Here is a 24162-nt window from a genome sequence, read left to right as displayed (position 1 = left end):
AGTTAGACTGAAAGAAAATTGCATGTCGACAAAATTATTTCAACAACCAAACATAACAGTGAGCTTAAAAATAGAAGGCAGACATGAAAACATATGCTGCAATCCTATACACAATTATCTATAAATAAATCACACTAAGACAATAGGGATGTACCTCCGAGTAGCCTTGCACAGGATTGCACTGCAGAGAAAAATATTGACAGCTCATTTAAAAGTCTCCTGGATCTGCCAGAACTTGAAGATCTTGGTTATTCCCGGAGGTTGAGCTGTGACAGACGGGTGGTCACTACTCAACATCAAAACTATTCTGTTCCAGAGCATTCAGCACAGCTGTTTCACCTTCTGCATATTTAAAAGTAAAAAGGTGACTGCAAAATACTGGCAGACTCCAAACCATGACTAAGTAAGTCTTTTCTTAAACTCTTGCCTGAAGCATGAACTAAGTAATTGGCTTTAGCTAAGCAACTGCCCTGAGCCTTCAAATGCAATCCTGCAATATCAGATTAATACTACAGACCTACCTTATAAGATTGTTGTAATGATCAACTGAATTATGCATGAAGAGCATTCTGAACATTGTAAATTGCTATGCAAATGTTAAATAGTATAATCTTATTACTAAAAAGCTTCTGAGAAAATTCTTTAAACTACAGAAGAGTGAATCCAAACCAAGGGGGGGGAACACTCCCAAATAAAACCGTATGATATAAGGGACCTAAAGGTTATTTCACTAAACAAATCCCCAGCTTTTAGATTAATCTCTTATACACAAAGTAATTTAAAAATATCCAGATAGGGGAATGTCTTAAAAACTTTCCTGCTTTTATTCTAGCAGTGTTCATAATGGTAATCATTTGCTTTTCAAACAAGCACTGAGAAGGAAAACACATTAAAAAGATCACAATGAAGCCGCTAGAGTATTATTGCTACCATTGGAATATCAAAGAATTTCGCAAGCACTGAGGATTTATTGTCATACGAAAACATTCAAATGTTAATGATACCAATCTGCAATAGGATATTCTCCCTTTGATTAGATGCCATGCATCAATCTGACACCCTTAATACCTTTCAGTTAGGCTGAAAAATGAAATCAATTTTAAATTACATTACACAGTATGCCTGCTGGTTAATTTAGAAATAAAATTATTTCCTTATAAATCTTGAGACGATCAACTAAGCAAGTGTAAATAGCCCAAAATAAAAGTTTCTCCAGGGGTTGTACTTCTGAGGTTGGTGTATTCTCTTTAAAATAGTAATAGTAACACTTCTAAGCTCAGAAATTGGGCATTATGGGAGATGTGTGGCTGCCATAAATTTTGTGGTGTGCTTCTCCAACCAAACAACATGCACAGAAATACACTTATTGGGGGAAGAGTTAAATAAGCACCCACATATTGATGAAAACAGCATACAAAAATACATTGTATGATGTGGGGGTATAATTATCCAAAACTACACAGGAAAATGGGTTTATTAGAAGAAATGCTGGTGAATTTTAAATAATATTTTTGATTAAAAATGCACAAATTGCTACAGAAATTTGGAGAAGTGAATTTAAGATTGGAAAAATGAGGGACAGAAAGAAGCCAAAACTTGACATATTTGTCCATCCCTCTTTCTGCCCGAAAGAACAGGTGCTGGTCATTGGGAAGCAGCAGATATATAAGGAAGTTGCAGGTGGGACTGGACAATCTTAACTGAACTGATTAAATTTCACCCTAAGAGGTTGTGCTGTTGATCATTCCCTATTGCTAAGCATGGATAATTTATGTGAATACTTTTTTGGATTCAGATATGAAGCACTGGCGCTTTGTGCAAAATGACATTTCTGCTGAATTGCAGTTCTGCCTCTGCTTTGATCTATAGGGCTTGGTGTGTGCAATCGCTCTTCAGAGATATACAAATAGACAGTCAAGTTGCAGGAAGATGACACACAGCAAAAGTTATGTCGATTAAATGTAATTACCATGCACACATTTTACTTTAGTCGTTTGGAAACGACGAGAAGCGGCTGCAAAATTAAAGTGAAGTTTCAAAAGAGAGGAGTGGGCAAAGAATCTCAGCCAGCTGGGCTTTGATGGCTGAACCATTACAAGCTATATCCCAAGCCGTTTCCTGGAGATCAACACAACTCACTCATCAAGTCTGCAGGAATGAGGCACTTCATTTCTCCCAATTTGAATCAAGTTGTGGAAAACAATGTGCAAAATCCTGTATGTCCTTAAAGGAGGACAGCTAATGGATTAAGTTGCTTTCTTCCCACAAATGATTCTGGCATCTGCTGTTCTGAAGGCTAGAACCAGATATAATGGCATAAGCTTATTGTCCAGCTAAATTACCATTGTGCTTCCACCAATACAAGCTGATCAGTAGCCTATACCTGGCTAGCACCACCATCAAACCAGCTCTGTTATAAGATTAAAAGAACTCCAAACAAAGCAATAATAACACACCCACTGCAAAAGCCATGGCAATTGCATGCTCCCAGCAGTCATAATGTCATACCCTGATAATTCCCCAAGCAATTGCCAAGGTTACTATATTGTAATGTTACCCTTTTATTATGGGAGCACTTGACCCAAGATTGCCCTAAGCTTCTTTTATGATTCTTTAATGCACAGAAGCCCTGTTAAGCTGTTCTGATATCTCACAAAACAAGCACATTAGCTCTGCCTCCCCTCCCTGGCACCCATCATGTGCTGGAGGAGAAACTCCTAAAAGGGAAAACTTTTCTATGCAAGCAGAGAAGCCCTCCTGGATCAGCCCATAAGTTCATATAGTCTAGCCTTTTCATAGAATCATGGAATTGTAGAGTTGGAAGGGATCCAAGGGTCATCTAATCCAATCCCTGCAATACAGGACTCTCAACTAAAGCATCTATGACAGATGGCCATCCATCCTCTGCTTAAAAATCTCCAAGGAAGGAGAGTCCAACCATTGTCCAACAGCTCCTACTGTCAAAAAGTTCTTCCCAATGTTTAGTCAGAATCACCTTTCTTGTAACTTGGTTCAGGTCCTACCCCTCAAAGCAGGAGAAAACAAGCTTGCTCCAGAAGCTGAGGGTAACAGCCCTCTCCCCATTTGTGATCCCAAGCAACTGAAATTTCAGGTCAGTGTGAACATACACCTTCATGATGTAACCAAAGTGCCTTCTATACAGGGCTTTTCCCTTTGAAATAGTCATCCTTTTTAAAAACAAAAATAGAACATCCAAATGACACTGTTATGAGCCTACTGATACTTATTCCAGTCATTTTTGTGTTGTCCTCTGTTTTTTTCTCAGACTCCACAGCCATTGATTTTTTGGTAATAAAATGCAGCTGTGGCACCATTCAATCTAGTATGGACAAGCAAAACTTTTAAGGGTCATTTTCCTTTATTAAACATTTGCAGGTTCAGTCCATTTTACTGCCGATGAATGCAAGTGGGGTGCTTCTTAGTGATGAGCAACTTCTTAATTTCCCCTTGAATAGCCTCCCTTAATTGCTTCGTTACTGGTTTCCTCTCATTATTCCTCTCATTTCTATAGTGAAATAGTGCTTTTGCACTACCATTGTACCTCTACTTATGTATCCCTCTGGATATAGAATCTTCGGGTTACGGCCAAGGCAAACCCGGAAATGTATACTTCCAGGTTTCGCCGTGCGCGCATGCGCAAAAGTGCTCAATCACGCTGCACGCATGCACAGAAGCGCGCCTCTATTTATGTAATTTTGGGGGTGTAAATGGACCCCCGGAATGAATTAAGTTCATATCCAGAGGGTCCACTGTATCACAAAGTTAGAGCAGGAATAAAACTGAGGGGAAGCTCATAATTTCTCCCCTCAAGAACTGAAACTGACATCGGGGTAATTAAGAAAGGCTATTCAAGAAGCTCTTTTAATCAGAAATTTCCCACCTGCACTCAACAGGAAGCAGTAACACAGGCCAAACCAACAAGGAAGTTTGAAAGAAAGAAAGAAAGAAAGAAAGAGAAGAACTAAATAGAAATTACTTTTCTCAAATAGCGTAAGCAGATCTAGACCAGGAGGGGTCCATAACCCAGCATCCATGTGTACCAATGCTACCACAGAGCACCTGTCAAGCTCTTTAATCCTCACCTGGACACCAGCCACAAATCCAGTAGGGTCTTCACTCTCCTGCCCACCTTCTAGTTTAATTGGCTAGCTGATTTGGAAAAGAGTAAAGAAAACTGTTCTCTCTGCTGGTGCTGTCCAGTTAGAAGAGAGAGGGCAGTTCTAATTGGATGCCACCAGCTGAGAGGACACAGAGAGAACAATTGTAATTGGAGGCTGCCAGCAGAGGGCAACAGCTCCCAGGACAGATAGCAATAATCTAGCAAGCTCTTCTTAATCTCAGTTACAATTCTTCTTCTAGATCGTTGTGGGAAAGCAACGCATCAGCTCTAGTGTGAAGCAGCCAGACATCTTTTTGCATGGATCCCAATCAGAATGTTTTAGGAGGAAGAGGGCAGAGCTCAGTTTAAAGGTACTTTAGTGATAACAAACTGACCTTAAATGGCTGCCCAAGGGGAACCTTCATTCTGTCCTTGGTCAGTAGCCATGAAACAAGATTGGTGCTCTATCCCTCTTCATCATGTTGTTATACATTTACTGCAGAGTTAATCAAACACAACGCACAAGTCTGCCTCACGCAGAGGGCTGATATCATCCAAAATCACCAAAACGTATCAAGCAGCTATATATCAAGCAATATCTCCAACAACAACAACAACAACAACGATTAAGGATTTTGAAAAGCTGCGACTGCAAATCTGAATGAAAGGATACTCTGACATCTGCCATTAGCCGGGAGACCAAGGCCTCCTTGGTTGTATATGCGTACACACATAAAGGCAGGGGGGTCCACCTGCCTAGATCAGACAATACTTCAAGAATTTGTGCCTGAATTTGCTTATTTACCACTTGCCTACATTTCCCCATTTAATCCAGGTTTACCGTTTCCATGGAAAAATCTGGTCAATTAAGCAAAAACAACATGGAAATTGGAAATGGAACAGGCCCTTTCTCCCACCCTCACTAAGCAAACTTATATTAAGCTTGGAAACAACAGAAAGCACCTCAGTAGTTGAGTGAAGTTCTCAAGTGATTCTTGAGGCACTCTGGTCCCAGATCATTTGGGCTGTTAAAGGATAATGCCATCCAAGCACCTTGAACTATATCTGGAAACAACCTAAGAGCTAGTGACATATGAAAGGTATAATGTGAACCATTCTGTGAGTCTCTGCTATCAATCTGGTTCCGTTTTGAAGCAACTGAAGGTGCAGGCATTCTTTTATTTAAATTTTTATAAACTGCATTTTTATGTAAAGTTTTACAAGGCACTATAAAACAACTCCACGAAGATAGCATTACACTAGTCCAATGCTCAGGCTGTACATGTGTCAAGGTTGGGAGAGAATACTATATTCACACACATACATCATCATAACATATAACCTGCATTAGTCGGCTCTGCTCATATGATCCCTATGTTTTGTGGCTGATGGATCACATGCATAAAACATGCACAAGAGTCCTCCTGACTCATGCTAAAGCTCAAACACACAATATGAGAAAGAGTTCACAAGCCAAAGTTTGCTGTGAAGTCCTGTCAAACAGACAGCATACTCCAGCCTTTTTCAACCTTTGATCCCCAGATGTTGTTGGACTACAACTCCCATCATACCTAGCTAACAGGACAAGTGGTGAGGAATAATGGGAGTTGTAGTCCAACAACATCTGGGGACCCAAGGCTGAGAAAGGCTGGCCTACACCAAAGGTGAGGAACCTGTTATCCACCAGTTGTTGTTGGACTTTAGTTTCCATCAGTCCCAGCCAGCATGCACAGGACAAGTGGTCAGGGATGATGGGAACTGGAGTCAAGCAACATCTGGAGGGCTGCAGGTTCCCCATTTGTGTCCTTCATGTATATGTGAACAACTTCAGTATATGTATGCAATGTGTGAAGCTTGTCAGACTTGGGACCAACAGGGTGGGTGACTCAGCTTCAGCAAAGTGGAGGGTTTTTTTGCCTACTCTCATCACAGGTGTTACATATAACTGCCAATGCATGTGCTGAAGCAAAATGCACACAAGCCTTTTAGTGTATAAAATATTACACTAACGACAAAGTGTTTAAAACACACACACACATCATAGCTGCAATCTGAAACATTTTATAAAAATGAAAGTGTTAAAAATTTCCTACTACAGTTGCTTTCATTCTTAGTAATTACCCTGAAGCCGACCCTCACAAACAAAGAGTGCAAAGAAGAAAACACAATAAATTTTGAAGTAGGTTCCTTCCATTCTGCATATTTAAGGGTGCAATTTAGCTATGTGGACATTGCTGAATTCTTGGGTTATTGAAATAAAGCAAATTAAAATTTAACACTTTACGATACAATTATCCATGTTCTAACAGAATGCTGGTACAGTACTTACAGCAGGTTTAGGACTGCCATCTTCTGGGATCCTGGAAAATTGCCCCATCTTCTGCTAGACCTAATGCAGTGTTTTCAAGGGCTGAAAGTGATGATTCTACATGCTGTGCAGAATCCAGTTGTACAATATAGCTGTAGAATTATTGACTGTGCTTTAGACTCCAAATAGAAGAGTTGTGTTGTTGAGTGCTCCCACACAAACACACACACTTCTTGTAAACTAGCACATCTAGAAAGATTTTCTATGAGATGTTTATATGGGGCAGCACTCAACAATAGAACCTCTCCACCTAGAGTCTGAAGGGCGGAGTCCAACCTCATTTTGCTACTTCTATACTGGAGGTGAGCCAGCCATCATAATCTGACATTTTCCATTGCAGAGGTAGCGTTAAAAGTATTGGGGCACAAGTTAGGTGGTGAGGGATGTCAAAGACCAGTCCTCTATTTGACAGGCTGGTGAAAAGATAAAGAATCATATGGTGGGAGAGTCGGTGCATGCCTTTCTGGAAAATGAATCAGTCTGAGAGAAAGAGGGGGAAGCAATCTGGGGAGAGTGGAAACACCAGCACAAAGCAAATTTGGGGGGTAGGGTCACACCACAAATGCAGGCTGTCTGTCTGTCTTCCATTGTCTGTCATTCAAGAAAAAAGACAGCATGGACACGACAGGTAGATATACGTAGTTAGAAAAACATTTAGAGGTATAAGGTGACTTGCACTTATGCCCTGCAGTTCTCTTCATTGCTTTCACAAGGGATGCAGGAGGTTTTCTTGAGAAAGCCTCACTAGCTTCATACATCCCAATTAAAAAAATAAAAAACCACAGAAATGAAGGAGATGGATGCTATCCCACAACATCATCCAGGCACCTCCACCAGCTTCTGCCTGCCAACTTCATCTGCTAACTTCAGCCTGCCAACTTCCATGGGTTTCATCTATTCATGAATATACACCAGTTTCTTTTCACACATCACATTCATGCACATATGCACACCACTAGCCCCAACCCCTTTCAAAATCTTAGTCACGCACACGAGCATGCACCAGAACACCAATGGACACAACCACCCATCTTCTACTCATCATTTATTCATATTCATTGCCCAACTTCAATCCACAAATAACCACTGGCTTCTGTCAATCAGCTCCCAAAAGTGACGTTCAACCAGTTTACAACCACAAATATCACTATGTTTCAGCCTTGCAACATCCAAATGAGAACTCCATTGGCTTCCACCCACCAACATCTGCCAGCTTCTGCTAGGTCTACCACTAGACATCACATATCACACCCCATGGATATCAGCTGCCTTCAAGCCACAATTCCACACTGCAAATGAACTTACCTTATTATTGCTCCGTAGCATCCTACAGCCAGATAATCATCTCCGTCCATCTGTCTATTCACCTCCTCCAGGTAGAAGAAGACTGAACGTCACAGCTGTTGCTTGCTGTGTTCTTTTGGGGAAGAGGAAAAGGCCCATCTTCATATCCACTCAGCTGCCATGTACTTTTGTGATGTCACAGGTAGTCTGTAGCCAGTGGCAACAGCTGGAGATGTACTGTATCATTATAATCTCTGCAGGCCTCAAAATTGTGGGTACATCTCAGCAGTGATTTATTTGTATGCTTGTTTATTGTTAAAAATATTTATAGAAACCAGCCTTCATGTGTACTGATACCAGGGAAAGATATACCATAAAATGATTGTAGGAGTCCTTTTTTAGCACAAGGGTCACATTTCCCTCTAGGGACCTCCGCCACACACACACACACACACATCTATGTACAGTAGGCTTCATTCCAGCTATGTAAAGGCCAGAGGCTCCCCCCCCCCCAATCCTTCAATCCGCTTAAATAAGAAGCATGATCGAAGTTCAGGAAAATATTCCAACCAGGCAAAAACATTTTGAGGGTGTACAGCTGGTGAGGGGAATGACCTAGAGAGAGTCCAGTGGTCTGCTCTTGACTTGCGGACTGGACGTTCCCCACCCCATAATAAAACCCAAGGGTTATAGCCAGCATTATTTGCAATCAGATGAGACCTATTGAATCAATAGGGTTAATAACTTAAATCCATTGATTTCAATGGATGTACTCTATGATGTATTTGGATATTGTTCCAATTATTAAAAACACCAGCACACAAAAACACTAAAAAAAAAAGCTGAACAGAAAAAGGTAAAGGTAAAGGTACCCCTGCCCATACGGGCCAGTCTTGACAGACTCTGGGGTTGTGCGCCCATCTCACTCAAGAGGCCAGGGGCCAGCGCTGTCCAGAGACACTTCCGGGTCACGTGGCCAGCGTGACATCGCTGCTCTGGCGAGCCAGAGCCGCACATGGAAACGCCGTTTACCTTCCCGCTGGTAAGCGGTCCCTATTTATCTACTTGCACCCGGAGGTGCTTTCGAACTGCTAGGTTGGCAGGCGCTGGGACCGAGCAGCGGGAGCGCACCCCGCCGCAGGGATTCGAACCGCCGACCTTTCGATCGGCAAGTCCTAGGCACTGAGGCTTTAACCCACAGCGCCACCTAGTAGCCACAATAGTTGCCCAAAGCAGACAGGACTAAAACATACAAATGCACACACAGAACTACATACTATATTCTCTTTCTCAACACACACAAACTGCACATTTGCATGTGCCCACATCCATCCATTGACAAGAGAAGACTCCCTGGAAAAGACCCTGATGTTGGGAAAGATGGAGGGCACAAGGAGAAGGGGACGACAGAGGACGAGATGGTTGGACAGTGTTCTCGAAGCTACCAGCATGAGTTTGACCAAACTGCGGGAGGCAGTGGAAGACAGGAGTGCCTGCCATGCTCTGGTCCATGAGGTCACAAAGAGTCGGACACGACTAAACGACTAAACAACAACAACAAACAACATCCATCCATATCTCAATCACACATGCATTACACATGTTCTCACCCATTACCATACTGCACACCTCTCTCAGCTTGACTTCATCATTATGTGCTGTATCACTTGCTTGCTCCATTTTTTTCCCATGTACTGTACTGAGACAGGGGTTCCCTTTTTTGAGCGTGCAGCAAAGAAGCGGAGCTTTAAAAAGGGAAGCACAACAAACTGGTGATGCAGGAATGCTTTACTCTAGTGATTTAGAGACAGGGTGCTTTTCTTTGCCAGCCCACTCAGTTTCCATACTGTCAAAGGACCTATTCTAAGATGCACACTCCTGCACTGCATTCAGACCCACAACACCAGAGGCGCCACACAAACGAGAACGTGTAGCCTGAACCATGTAGCTATGCTTTTTGAAGGGAGCAATGTGTTGCTCCAAAGAAAGGTCCTTGTCATTTATACAAATGGCCACAAGGTGTCAGCTGTTTGTAACTTTATTTTTTTTTTGGAATATATATTTATTTGCTTTTACAGAGGATAAAAAACATCAAGAAAAAAACAAAAATTAAAAATAAAAATTCCAACTTTTAGATTGATATTTGGAAAACTTTCTTTCCTGACTTCCTCCCGCCTCCCTTTTTTGTGTTCCTCTTTACTCAATCAGATACAGCAAATCCTTACCCACTTTCAAAGCTCATTTCTGATTATTAAAATCTTTCTATTATGTCTCCAATCCTTCCTCCTTATGTTTAAACACCTTTAACATATTATTTACTTTTGACATAATATAACTTTAGTCTTTCACCTTTTTTCAATTACTTTTTTACATAACTTTTAAACCTATATCACCAATGCCGTATTATTTTTAAATCCAACATCGTTTTAACATTCATAAACTTTACAGTTTATGAACTGCAGATAAATCTTAAACTTCTTCCAGTCCTCTTCCACCGCTTCTTCTCCCAGGTCTCGAATTCTGCCAGTCATTTCTGCCAATTCCATGTAGTCTATTACTTGCATCTGCCATTCTTCCAAGGTGGGCAAATCTTGTGTCTTCCAGTGCTTTGCGATGAGTATTCTTGCTGCTGTTGTCAGCTGTTTGTAACTTTAAAGGGGAAATCTGCATTAACCTATACAGTAGCCAGAAAAAGGCAAACACATGCAGCACAATTCTATGCATACATGTAGTAAGCACCACTAAACAGGGATGGTGGGCATAGCCAGGATTTAAGCTATGCACCTATCTGTCAGCATCCTGTCTGGCTCTGTCTAGCAGATTCTAAATTAAATTTCTCAACAACTGTTGTTTTAAATTACTTTCTTTTGACCCCGTGCTCAGAAAAACCTGTCAACATTTTTCTACAATGTATACTTTTAGTTAAGTATTTTTTTTTTTTTTACTTATTTACTTGATTTAGTGGGGGGGGGGACACTTGCTTCCCTGCCACACCCATGACTGGGATGACTGCCACCTCGAACGTAGAACAAAGGGGGGGGGGGGGGTTGCGCCGTGTGCGTATTTCACCAAAATATTAATTTTCTGCTTCTCTCTGTCACACCATCCTTCAAAACTTTGGTGGCTATTGGATTCCATTAACCTTGTCAAAGATAGGATAGCAGCAGCTGCAGCAGCAGACAACGCATCCCATGTGAGCCTGGATCTGCTGCCCCTGCGAGCCCTGCCGCCTGAAGCAGCCGCCTCATCTTGCCTCAGGACGTTTTCAGAACGCTTTAGGAGGGCCGAAGTCATACTTTTAATAAAGAAGGCTTCCAGATATTTTGCTGCCCTTAACACAAGCGAGGGGCAGAGGCGCGACGAACGTTGCAAGCAGTTGACCACCTCAGACTAACAGCCTCTGAGGAGAAGCACTCCGAACCTTTGCCCCTCCCCTTTACCCGGCGAAACCGAACCCTCAACGGAAACCTAAGCCCCGCCCCCCGTGACGCAATCGCACGCCGCGGGAGGGTCCGCCCTTTGCCTTGTCCTGTCAGGGTTTCGCAATGCACTGTGGGAGCGAGGCGATGAGCGTCGAGAGCGGCGGCGGGCCGGGGAGGGAAAGGCTCTTGCGCGCGTGCGCGCTCTCCCTCGTCACGTTCGGCTTCTCCTCGGCTCTTCCCGTTCCCATAATGCTCTGCCGCTTCCGTCACTGACGGCTTGTCGCAAACGCGAAGCCCTCGTTCTGCCGGTGGTGGATTCCATCAGTCTCCCCTCACAGCTTGCCCGCCGCCGCCACCACCACCACCCCCCAGCCGAGCCCCCCTCCCCTCCCCTCCGCTTGGCGGTTAAGCAAAGGCGTGGGGGTCGCTTTTGCTTCTGGGCCTCGGCGGCGTCTCCTTCCCTTCCCCCCACCCGTTCTCTTCCCTCCTCTTCCTCCTCCCCCCCCCTTCCGAAATGCCCCCCAAAAAACAGGCACCGGCAGCATCGGGGGCGGGTAACAAAAAGGCAGATCAGAAAAAGAAGGAGAAGATCATCGAGGTGAGACAATTTAGGCCCAATTATCGTGGGGAGGGGGGGGTCAAGCTCTGTTTTGGGGCTGTACCACTAAGGACTGCAGGGAAAGCTTTTTAACAGCGTGGCCTCCAAACCTACCCAATGTTTGCCCTGCATGTAGAAAGTTAACATTTTAGGAAGGGGGCGAGTTTCATCTCATGTCATTTCACCCAGACATGTTCTGGGATGGTGCGTGTTTTCGTCTAGAGAACCAATAAGCCAGGAGATTCTCCCCCCCCCCCCAATTTGTATTCTGATTTTGTGCGATCCGGACACAGAGGTAGGCAACTTTTAGCAGGGTAGTGAAGATGCCACCTCTCTGTAATTACCTGCTTCGTTTCCCTTGGCTGGACTTGGCACCCGGTACAGGTTTCGGAGGCTACACTGATTCTGGTCCCGAGCCGAGTCCAAGATCCTCAGGTGGCGTCATAAATTAGTATTGCCATGCCTGTTTATGTGCTCTCTGCTCCTGTTAATTATTACAAGGCTTTAAAGCATTGCTGGGGAACATGTGGCCTGCCAGATGTTGATGTATTATCACTCCTGTCATCCCTAACCTTTGGCCAGATTGGCTTGGGCTGATGGGAATTGGGAGTCCCCACAGAATCAGGAAGGCCCACAGCTTAGCCACCTGTTTTAAAGAAGCTATAGGTACTGGATATCTCTTAAACAATGACAACTGTAATGCACAGGACTATATGCCTCATATTTTTCTATCAGTATTATTTTTCAGAGGGTATATTTCAGTATTATTTTGAAAGTGGCATGGTAATAAATAAAACGGCTGAGCCCAGGCATTTGTTTCCAATGCCTGAACTTACTGTATTTTTTGCACCATAACACTCACTTTTTTCCTCCTAGAAAGTAAGGGGAAATGTCTGTGCGTGTTATGGAGGGAATGCCTACGGGTGGCATGCCTACAGATTTTCCTCCTCTAAAAACTACGTGCGTGTTATGGTCGGGTGCGTGTTATAGAGCGAAAAATACGGTAACTTCCTTCTATAGTCAGGTCATGATTCATCCAGTCTGGTATTGTTTACACTGGTTGGCCACTGCACTTTTAATGAGGCCTTTCCTAGCCCTACATATTTGCCAGGGATTGAACTTGGACCCTTTCTCATGCAAGTCATACAAAACATGTACTCTGTACACTGAACTATGGCGGTAAAATTCCTACACATCATTATTATGGGAAAGGCTTCCAAATTCCTGATCAAAGGGTAATGTTTTCAGGTGGATAAGCCCTCCAGCATCTCTTCAAAAAAGTAAAGTACTGAAAGGTACAAAATGATTTGTAATGGTGGGATTAAGAGAGCTATGTGCATTTCGGAGTAAAACCCACACAACTTAGTCTGGTTTATTCCTGAGTGATCATGTTTAAACTAATCTGAGTCATTGAACACACTGTTGGGTTTCTACTTCTGAGTGAACATGTATTGATATGGAATTGTAATGCTAATAACCAAATGGCGGTATCCCTTGGTAGGATTCTAAACCAGATAATGTTGGAGTGAGATGAGACTGATAGATGGATTTTGAACCAAAACAAAAATATCATATGCTCCTTGATATTATTAATATAATAATATGATAAAATAAGACGCTGTTCTTTAGCCTTTAAGCCCAACATTCAAATAATTTAACCAGTACACGTGACACACCATATTAAGTTATGACAGTTTGAGAAGTGAAAGGTGAATTGATATGTTACTTTGCCTAAATATGATCCACATGATGTACATCTTTTAAAACTTTTAGATGAAAAGTGTTGGTTCTTTTAACACTGGAGCAATTTCAGTTGCAAAAAACCTTTCTTCTTCTTTTTTTAATGAATATGTATTCCTGTATGAGTGAACAGAGATGAATTCAAAGAGAAAATGCCATATATGTTATATGGGGCAAAATTAATATAGAAAATTTGAAATTATAAATGTACTGCTATTACAGTAGCAATTGGGACCATGTTACACAATATTGTGCCCAAATCAGTTGTATATTGTTGTCAGTAATGTCTTCTGCATGCAGAATATTTTGCTTCCATTTTAATTGTCATCTAAACATGGTTATTGTAATTCTAAATTGTAGTTTGTTCTAATCCACGACCTCAGAAACCTTTAAGTTCTTTTAAAAAAGAATTATCACAGTCCTGTAGTTACTAAAAAATTATTGATAACTGGGTAGGCTCACCCTCCTTTATGTGCATGGCTCTACTGAATCATCAGATTTTATCACTGAAGAGAATATTAGATACACATCGCAAGACAGATGCATATGATTTAAACTGAGCTGTAAAGAGCCTTCATAGATTTATACTAGAATTGGTGTTTTTTGTCACTAGATAGCAGTTAAAATGTATTTATTTTCTAACAGAGTTAAAAGTAAAAAGGTTTTATTTGGAGTTTTAAGTGTTTGACTAAACAGATGTGCACTAAAAGTGAATGAGTGTTAAACTACATTTTCTACACATTGAAAAATCATGCTAGCTAATAACATTCCTTCAAACCTTTGAAATTAGGACAAAACCTTTGGCTTAAAGAATAAGAAAGGAGCGAAACAGCAAAAGTTTATCAAGGCTGTGACCCATCAAGTTAAGTTCGGTCAGCAAAACCCACGGCAGGTAAGTAAATGTTTACTTGACTTCACTGTTCTCTCTTTGCACTTGTTATAATGTGATTGTTTTTTCTATTATGTTGCATCATAGGAGTGTGGAGCTGTCAGAAGATGGGTCAATTAAGTTAGGTCCTTCTTTGTTGGATAAATTTGTGTTAAGGGGCAGCCGTTATGTTTATGGATGTACAGTCATACCTTGGGTTGAATGTGCTTCAGGTTGACCTCGTTCGAGTTGCGCTCCGCGGCAACCCAGAAGTAACAGAGTGCGTTACTTCCAGGTTTCGCCGCTTGTGCATGTGCAGACGCTCAAAATGACGTCACGCACATGCGCAAAAGTGGCGAAAAGCGACGCTCACATGCGCAGACATTCCGTCGCTAGCTATATTTGCTTCTGGATGCGAACGGGGCTCCAGAACGGATCCCGTTCGTATCCAGAGGTACCACTGTATTGTGAGATTAGGCCATACTCACAGCAGAGAAAGAGGTGATGGGCTATAGATAGCCCTTGGGCTACATGGAACAGTTCAAAATATATTAATGTGTCTTTTAAAATAAATTATTATATTTATTTATATCTCGTATTTTTCCCAGACTGGGACTCAATGTGGTTTACAGATGAAATAGAAAAAGGGGGGGGGGGGGGAAGAATAATAATTGAAAAGTAATTAATTACTTGTACAATTAATATATAATATCTGTATGAATATAGATAATAACAACAATAAAATGCCAAAATATGGTTAGTTAAAAAGGTAAGAAAATGCTTTCAAACTCCTCACAGCTGCACCAGAGAGGAGAAGGAAACACACAAGCCCAAGTTATGCACAGGCTCGTTCCGCTTATAATGTCTGGGAAAAGGCCATTATGAATTATGTTTTAAGGATATTGTATCATGCACTTTGTCTTAAGAGTTGTGGTATGCACTTACACACTCCCGCTGGTCTTGTAAATACCTGTTCTGTGTGTTGTTTTAGGCTGGTCAAGCAGAAGGTGACAAGAAACTAAAGAAAGATGATAAGAAGAAAGAATTACAGGAGCTGAATGAGCTTTTCAAACCTGTGGTTGCTGCACAGAAAATCAGTAAAGGCAAGCTTTCTTTGGATGACTTCCATTTTCCTGCCTCAGTGCATCTCAGATTTATGCATTACTTGATCTGGAAAGTTACTAAATAATCAGCATATCTTGCAGGTGCCGATCCAAAATCAGTAGTCTGTGCTTTCTTCAAGCAAGGGCAATGCACAAAAGGGGACAAGTGCAAGTTTTCTCATGACTTGACCTTGGAGAGAAAGTGTGAAAAGAGGAGTGTTTACATTGATGCCAGAGATGAAGATCTTGAAAAGGGTAGGTTACTTCTTGAAAATTGCAGACAAATTGTTTTTCTGTTGTAGTTTTTAGAACAAATCATGTCTTTGAGGAAGTAGATATAAATGCAAGTCTAAATAAGTGCTTCTTCTTTTCATTGGATTTTCATACATACTTATGTAAAGGACAAATTACCTGCATTTCTACAGATTCACTGTAGTCTGTGGTTTCAATTTTTATAAGCATTTAAACCAGGGTTAAAATTGGTTACAATGAAGAAATGGAGCTCTTTGATCTGGGATGGTGACTCTCCAGCCCATGAGCCAATCTTGTTGTGCCAGGGGGTCCATCTTGGGATATTTTTTTTCCCCTTTGCAAACAGCAAATAGGCTTTAAAACAATACTATACTGGTTTTGGAAGTCTCAAAAGTTGGGAGTTCAAAGTGCAGCATCAGCTGGCATAGTGATGTCATAGTAGCTGCATTCATCTGTCACATTTGGCCCACCAGGATGTGAGGAGAGTGATCTGGCCCAGTAGCCAGAAAATGTTCCCTTCCCCTGTCCTAGATAATGGTATCTCTTGGCACTGTCTCGTGCTTTTACTCTGGGAGAATGAATGTAAAATAAGAGAGCTGCAGATTGATCAGTGGCTATATTTACAAACATAGCACTTAGGAAAAGACTCCTGTGAACATGCTTCAGCATAATTCAGATGCAATGCTAAATTATGGTTTGGTGTTACATGAACAAACGTGCGCAGACTTTGGACTCATACACCCAACCCCTTCCTCTGGTGTGGCTAAGAGGAGCAGTTTGGAAGCTTTTCTCTCCCCCCCCCCCCCCACTTCACAAGAGTTTGGACTTACTAGTTAGTTGGTTTTGATACCTGAACCTGGTTTTCTAAGGTAATTATTTTGATCTTTCCTTGAATTCATTTATTCCTCTTGTTGCTTCATCCAAATATTTCGCTATTTGTCTTCATCTTAGCCCTGCCTCCCTTTGCACTTTTAATTCCTTCTGGCTTACATCTTTTTAATATGCCACTTGCAGTATAAACACAAAGGTAGAATTCAAATATTTATATAGGAGAGCTTTGCTGGTGGTGTTGAACAAGCTTAGTCCCCTTCTTCCCTTGTATAATGAAATGTTTTGCTGCTATATGTAGACACAATGGATAACTGGGATGAAAAGAAACTGGAGGAGGTAGTGAACAAGAAGCATGGTGAAGCTGAAAAGAAGAAACCCAAAACCCAAATAGTATGTCTGTCTTGTTTTGTATTGGAATACCTAGTTTAAATCTTATGTATTACATACCTCATTTTTAGCAGAAAAAAGTTTATAAAATGACAGGATATTCTTATTGTGTGACTTGTGACTGAAAATAAGCTGTGATGCAAATAAGCTGAATTGTTAAAAAAATACTATGGCAACAGCTTGAACTTTTAAGGACAAAATAGCTCAGGGACCGCCTGGTGATGTTATATGATAATGCCAAGGTACGATAAACAATACTAAATAGAATGAGAAGTAGCTCAGAGATGTAATTACTTTATGTAGTTATTAGTACAATATAGCTAAAATCCAGTCCATAATAATTACAAGTACTCTTGTTTTGAAACTATACTGTTTACTAGTGTTGATCAAAACCTTATGTGTGATAATTAGTTGATTCAGCAAATGGAGTCTGGAAGTCTAGTTTTATAACCCATTACTATTAAATTTGAGTATTGGGGGCTGGGGGGCTTGTGTTATGTTGTAAATAAAATTCTATTTTAAATAATTGAGTTATAAGGTGTAATTGCTGTTCACTGTATAGTACAATGACATATAGATGGCAATTCTGTGGTGTCACAAAATTATTTCATAGACTGTAATCTCAAACTTGATTTTATTTAAAAGTAGATATTCACCGTAACCTGCAAATCAAAGAACAATGATTGAAACATGATACTACTTTCCTAGGTAAAAATGGTTCCATGTAGGTCTTATTCTTCCAAATCAATATAAATGTATACTTTTTTGACTAAAGGTAACTATTAAACCAGAGAGCTAGCTCAGATGTACACAAGTTGTTGCATACACTCATTGGGGATTTTACCCTTTGTTGAGATAATGGCCTTCCTATGTCATTTTCACCAATTCTTTTTAACTCCTTGAGTTTTTGGAAATGTTTGCCATAAAGCCTGAGTGGTAAGGAATGCTGCTCTATACCTTCTAAGCCCAGCTGAATGTATTTTGCATTTGCTGCCAAAGTCAAGAGAACTTAACATTTCTCCGTATTGTGCCAGATTCTGCTATGTAACCACTGCATTCAGTCATGATTGATTTACACATGTCATACATTTAGGGGTTCTGGAAGAAATTCAGTGTCACGCCAAGGTAATAGTTCCATCAGGGCAAGCATTTCAATTTGCCAGACAGAAAGATCCCCCTCTCCTTCCCTTACATGCTCTTGCAGGGGTTATCTCAGTCCCAATTTTGAGGGATGCAGTAGGGAGGAGGAATATTTGTGCCCCATTGCAAAAGCTGAAGTTGTTATACAAAATTTCCACTTATAGGACTCATTGATTGAATCTTGCTCACTGCATCTGATAACTTTAAAAATAGGTACAATTGCTGAGTGAATGTAGATTTAATTATCATACTATGGTAACTTCATCCACTGTGTAGTGCAGCGTTTCCCAAACTTGGGTCTCCAGCAATTTCTGGACTACAGCTCCCATCATCCCAAGCTAGCAGGACCAGTGGTTTGGCATAGACACCTGGTTTGGTGACCAGAGCCTAAGATTCATTCTGCCTATTGTGTGTATAAAATGAAGACAATGTGTGATAATAAATGTTCCATGCAGGTCTGCAAGTATTTCCTCGATGCTATTGAAAACAATAAATATGGATGGTTTTGGGTCTGTCCTGGTGGAGGAGACAACTGTATGTACCGCCATGCGCTCCCTCCTGGCTTCGTACTCAAGAAGGACAAGAAGAAAGAAGAAAAGGAAGAAGAAATTTCTTTAGAAGACCTAATAGAAAAAGAGGTGACGTTGTAGTCATTTTCTCTATAAAAATACAGTAGTTTGTCACTTCGATGTTGTGAGGTTATTTTAGCAATGAGGAGTCTTTAGTTAACTGGATTTTTGTATACCTGAGCCTTAATATGGGCACTTTAATTTTTTTAAAAGGCTTATTTCAGTAAAATATAGCAATTTCTATCTATAATTGGAGTAGATTTATTGGATTACAGCAGATTTTTTTTGTAATACTCTAGTTAGGTTTTTAAAAAAATCAATTTCTGCATCATCAGGAATCAGTACTGATTTCCTGCTTTCAAGGGACAGCTATGTTTACTTTTTTTAAAATGTGTTCATATATTCAAACTGAATACAGTGTAGCACTTAATGTTAAATATCTGGTTACTAATGAATCTGGCTTGCCATGTACTTGGAAAATGTTTACTCAGAGAAGAACATTTATGGGTATTAGTGCATCATCTAGTCTTTTTGACATTAGGTAATCCTTTATTTCATGTTTACTAGTTCCTTGTAGGCTTGGAGGAAACTATGAGAACAATAATGGAGATTTGCTGAGATACATAGAACAAAAGCTTCTGCAGAAGGACTGTATTTAATTGCTTTAAGGCTTGTTCTTAATGCACTGGAGAGAGAAAAATGAATCTTCTAAAAGCGTGCTCAGTTAATAATGTTTTATCTTACAGCGTGCAGCCTTAGGAGCAAATGTTACTAAAATTACTTTAGAGTCTTTTCTGGCATGGAAGAAAAGGAAAAGACAAGAAAAAATTAATAAGGCTGAGCAAGATATGGAAAGAAGAAAAGCAGACTTTAAGGCTGGCAAAGCACTGGTGGTAAGTTCTGTGTAGCCTGATCTATAACATTAAAGTCATGACACACAGGCAAACATTTTTCAGTGAAGCGAAATGTTCCGAACTCTCAAATGTATATTACTGTTTCATATTGTGATCTTTCTTTGTGGCTAGATCAGCGGGCGTGAAGTGTTTGAGTTCCGGCCAGAGCTGGTTGATGCAGATGATGAAGAAGCAGATGACACTCGTTATATTCAAGGAACAGGTGAAGATGAGGTAAAGGAGATGCAAGAGGATTGTATGCAATCTCAAGACAACCAAAGAATAACCTTATTTCCATGGTTGAGGAACTTACATAATGAACTGTAGCATTATTAGGGACCACTATGTACCAGGTGCCTTTGGATCACAGCATGATCTGCTGTGGCTCAGCTGCACTGAATGCAGTGGGACTTAAAGCCTACACTGATTCTGCTGTAAGTAAAATTAAAATAACTTTTTTCCCCTTTCAGGTTGATGAACAGGGGGATGTAAATGATGTGGACTTGAACCTGTATGTTCCAAAAGCCGTAGATGAGACTGGAATTACAGTAGCAAGTCTGGAACGATTTAGCACATACACTTCGGCTGAAAAAGATGGTAAGATTTGTATGTTCTGTGTTCTTAAGATCTGCAGTAGTATTTAAATTTTGAAAGGTTATTGATATGTTTGGGATTTTAATTGATATATTCAGGATTGTAGTCAATGAAGCTGCCCTGTTTATGCAAGAATGGCCTTTCCATTCCTTCCCCACACTCCCTCTGATCTCTTCTAGGGGTTCCCCCAACTCACTAGAGCAGATTTGGGGGCAGAGGAAATTCCATTGTTAAAGTGGAAGTCCTTGGCACAAATGGAATTCTGTTATTGGATTCAACCTTTCATGCATGGGTGTAGGCAGGAGAGACAGCTGCCCCCCCCCTAAATCGAGTAAATCAATAAAAAATACTTAATTAACTGAGGTTCTGCCCCTTCTAGCATAAATCCTGGCAACGCCCATGCTTTAATGTTTTGTGCCACAGTGTGCGACTCCTATGTTTTCAATTTATCCTTGCAGTTTGTATATGGAATGGATTGCAAAACATTAACTTGGGTAGAGGTAGTTATCCCTTTTAAAAAGTTACTTATGTATCTTTCCTGTACACGGAAGATATATAGCATTGTATCCATTATGACCCATCCAGCTCTATATATAATGGAATATAGATTGTTAGTTAAATAAGTAAATAAATTACCAGTGTGAAAATTAAATTTTATCTTTATAACTTAGGGTTACGATAATGTCACTCATTTCCCCATTCCCCTCCTTTCCATTTCTCATTCTTTCTAAAATCTTCAGGATAGAGACGATGGAAAAATGCATTGGCATATTTAATATCCATTTTCTAGCTCTTGTTGTGGTTTTCTTTGGAACACATTATTTCTGAAGCTGCTAAAATTGTATAGTCACTATACACAGATTAAAATGAGAACATTACTGGCCTACAGGTTTGGAATCTAAAAGACATGATAAAAAGGAGTGGGGGTGATAGGGAGAGGAAAACAAGCAGGCATCAACTCTTATTATTATTATTATTATTATTAATCATTATTTATACCCCACCTATCTGGCTGGGTTTCCCCAGCCATTCTTGGCGGCTCCCAACAGAATTAAAAACACAATAAAACATCAAACATTAAAAACTTCCCTAAACAAGGCTGCCTTCAGATGTCTTCTAAAAGTCAAATAGTTGTTTATTTCCTTGACATCTGATGGGAGGGTGTTCCACAGGGCGGGCGCCACTACCGAGAAGGCCCTCTGCCTGGTAACATAGTTCTTAAAATGACAAGCTTGAATGGAAACAGTTCAGAAAGAGGAGAAGCTAAATTACCAACTGAACTTTAAACCAGGTCTATGGAGAGAGGCCTGATGTTCCTTTGCCCTCTGCTACCATTAGGAAAAAGCAAAACAAAACAAAAAATCACAAAACAAAAATATCAGCAACAAAAGCAGTCACTCTTGGTGAGCTCACAAGCAAAAAATGTGGAGGAACACTATAAAATTAAAGCAGCGTAATAATGGCCACCAAACTCCCAAGAAATTCCTATCAAGGAGAAGGCTCAGATAAAGGTGTAGTTTTTAAGTCCAGGAAGCCTCTGAGGGACTTGAGTGTAAGTGTGCTCAGGACTAAGTAGCAAATATTTCTGATTTCTCTGACGTTTACTTCAAAATAAGGGTGGTTTGCTCACTCTGGAAAGTAACAAAGTAGTTCAATTAGCACACAAACTTCCAGCTATGCAGTGGAATTTCTCCTTCCTCTCCCTTCCCCACAGACTCCCTAAATCTGTTTTGGGGTTTCCCCCAATCCTTGAGCACATTTAATAATAATAATAATAATAATAATAATAATAATAATAATAATTTATTATTTATACCCCGCCCATCTGGCTGGGCCTCCCCAGCCACTCTGGGCGGCTTCCATAGAAAGCAAAAATACAATAAAATATCACACGTTAAAAACTTAAGGAGGGCCTGTGAGGAGAGGGAAGAAATATTTGATTGCACAAATGGAATTCTCCTAGCGCTGATAGAATTCCTTCATTGGAATCCAATATATATTTTTCAGATACATCAGCCTCACTTTCTAGAGTTGTGTAGCCAATTTTCTTAGCCTGCTTAACATCAGCAGGAAAAATAGGTTGGTGTGTTTAAATGGTACATGGTACGAATTGTTTTCACTTTCAGATAACAAGTTGAGTGAGGCTTCTGGAGGTGGACTGGAGAATGGAGAACAAAGTGATTTGGAAGCTGACAGCGACATGGAGGGCACCCAGGAAAATGGAGTAATTGATGCAGTCCCAGTCGATGAAAATCTTTTTACTGGCGAGGATTTGGAAGAACTAGAAGAAGAACTAAACACACTTGATTTAGAGGAATGAACATTTAGAGGAATGAATCTACTTGACAACGTTAATACTATCTCCATTCTTATGTGGAGTACTCTTGGTTCCTCACACGATTCTGGGGAAAAAAAACATTAAACAGAAATATATTTCCCCCCAATTTTTTCCTGATTCAGTCTTAACCAGCTTAATAAACTTCCCAGATAGTACACTGAGAAAGAACTCTCTTAATGTACAATGACGTAATGAAATCCCCGCCAAAAGTAGGAAGTCGATCACAACTTTTCCAGGATGTGTGAAGGGGTGTGTTGCTACCAAGTCCAGGAAGAGGTCAAGAATTCCTTCAGTAGAACTGCATTTGAAATAAGTATTTTGAGTGATTAAGTTTGTGCTACGATACTGTAAGTCGAAGTGATAACAGGTTGAAATGGCTGTGTTCTTAAAAGTGCTGGAATTGCTTTTGATTATTTGACCAAACAGATACCTAAGGTAGAGATTCATAAAATCACACAAGTATGGTCCCTGCTTCTAAATTTTAAAGTTAATCCACCAAGGTGTAAATAAAGACTATCTGGTTAAAAAAAACAAACCATGTTGGTTCTACATTAGTGTATATGCATGTTTTGCAAATATGCGGTAGATCTAAACAAAAGCACTTCTGCAAGTATGATTAATTGCAGTTTAAAGTGTAATTTATAGATTGCCTCTGTGTGTGAAAAGGCTTCTTCTGCCTGCTGAAAAATCCCAGTATATGCAAAATGTACTTGCCATGACTTCATCATTCTTTCTGGTTTTCAGGCATATCCATTTGTATGTAGTGTAAATTTTGTGAGATTTGGGAATTAGTAGTACTGGAATTCTGCTTTCAGCAATCAAAGCAGGAGATTCCTGCATTCTTTGGAGTACAGAGCCAAATGGATTTAAATTTAGCTGTAATGTTGAAAAAACAAATACCATATTGCAGTGGTATTTTTAAAAAATGTGTTAGCCCAGGTAGTTCAACATTAAATACAGCAACTCGCTTTGCATTTTTTGTAGCAAAGTTTAGAAGTTTTTCTGGCAGAATAGCTTGCAAACCAGTGATGTGGAAAGAGCTTTCAGACAAATGTTGCATTTCATGTGGCACAGACCTCTGGCTTAGAATGTGAATATAGCCTCGTTCATTTCAAAAGTGTTTTTAGTCCCATATTTCAGTACGAATGGGATATGATGCTATATGACCCAAGTACTAAAATCTAGAAATTCTTGATAGATTTTTTTAAATGGAAAATTACTTGGAAGGGATATTGTGAACACTGGAAACTGAAAATGCCTTGACTAATCTGCCAGCTGGTGAGAGGTAATGCTTCATCCAGTACTGGGGGGCGGGGGGAGTTAAAACATAATGCTAAATAAGATAATGCTGAAGATTGATTTGTAGAACTGAATGTTAATGGACTAGCCATCAAAGTTCATAGAACCTTCCCAGCCTGTGGCTGGATTAAAACAGAAAAACTTGGATCAGCCTATACCTAAGTGGGATCTGTAGGGTTGCTTATATATTTTATGTGTACTTTATTTTTCACCGTCTCCTTCATTGCTCACTTTTTTTCATGCAGACCTCTTATTGAGTTGAGATTCATTTGAATCACAACGTCTTGCTTATCTGCCTTAATTTTTCCAGAACCAAGTAGAGTTGTGGGCTTCCGTTTGTCATACATCCTGCTTTT

At 40.3% G+C, this 24162-nt stretch overlaps 2 protein-coding genes across 2 annotated transcripts in view; both read left to right on the top strand.

Moving 5' to 3' along the window:
- LOC307217243 (integrin alpha-V-like) overlaps nt 1–7894 on the top strand; it is a 66251-nt gene extending 58357 nt beyond the window's left edge. The window contains exons 21-22 of the mRNA XM_079978368.1: nt 4381–4491; nt 7865–7894. Of these exons, the coding sequence (XP_079834494.1) occupies nt 4381–4491; nt 7865–7879 (126 nt within the window). The 3' untranslated portion in view covers nt 7880–7894. The remainder of the gene's footprint in view (nt 1–4380; nt 4492–7864) is intronic.
- Nucleotides 7895–11350: 3456 nt separating this feature from the next.
- ZC3H15 (zinc finger CCCH-type containing 15) lies at nt 11351–23042 on the top strand. The gene is made up of 10 exons (XM_079980852.1): nt 11351–11792; nt 14323–14424; nt 15392–15503; nt 15606–15758; nt 16885–16976; nt 18569–18751; nt 19429–19575; nt 19708–19809; nt 20046–20172; nt 22296–23042. The coding sequence occupies exons 1-10, from the start codon at nt 11709–11711 to the stop codon at nt 22487–22489; spliced, it is 1296 nt and encodes a 431-aa protein (XP_079836978.1). The 5' UTR covers nt 11351–11708; the 3' UTR covers nt 22490–23042.
- The last annotated feature ends 1120 nt before the right edge of the window (nt 23043–24162 follow it).

Source organism: Podarcis cretensis (assembly GCF_951804945.1).
Source record: "Podarcis cretensis genome assembly, chromosome: 1".
NCBI lineage: Eukaryota > Metazoa > Chordata > Lepidosauria > Squamata > Lacertidae > Podarcis > Podarcis cretensis.
Note: the sequence above shows the minus strand (reverse complement) of the source record. Positions and strands in the feature narration are given on the sequence as shown.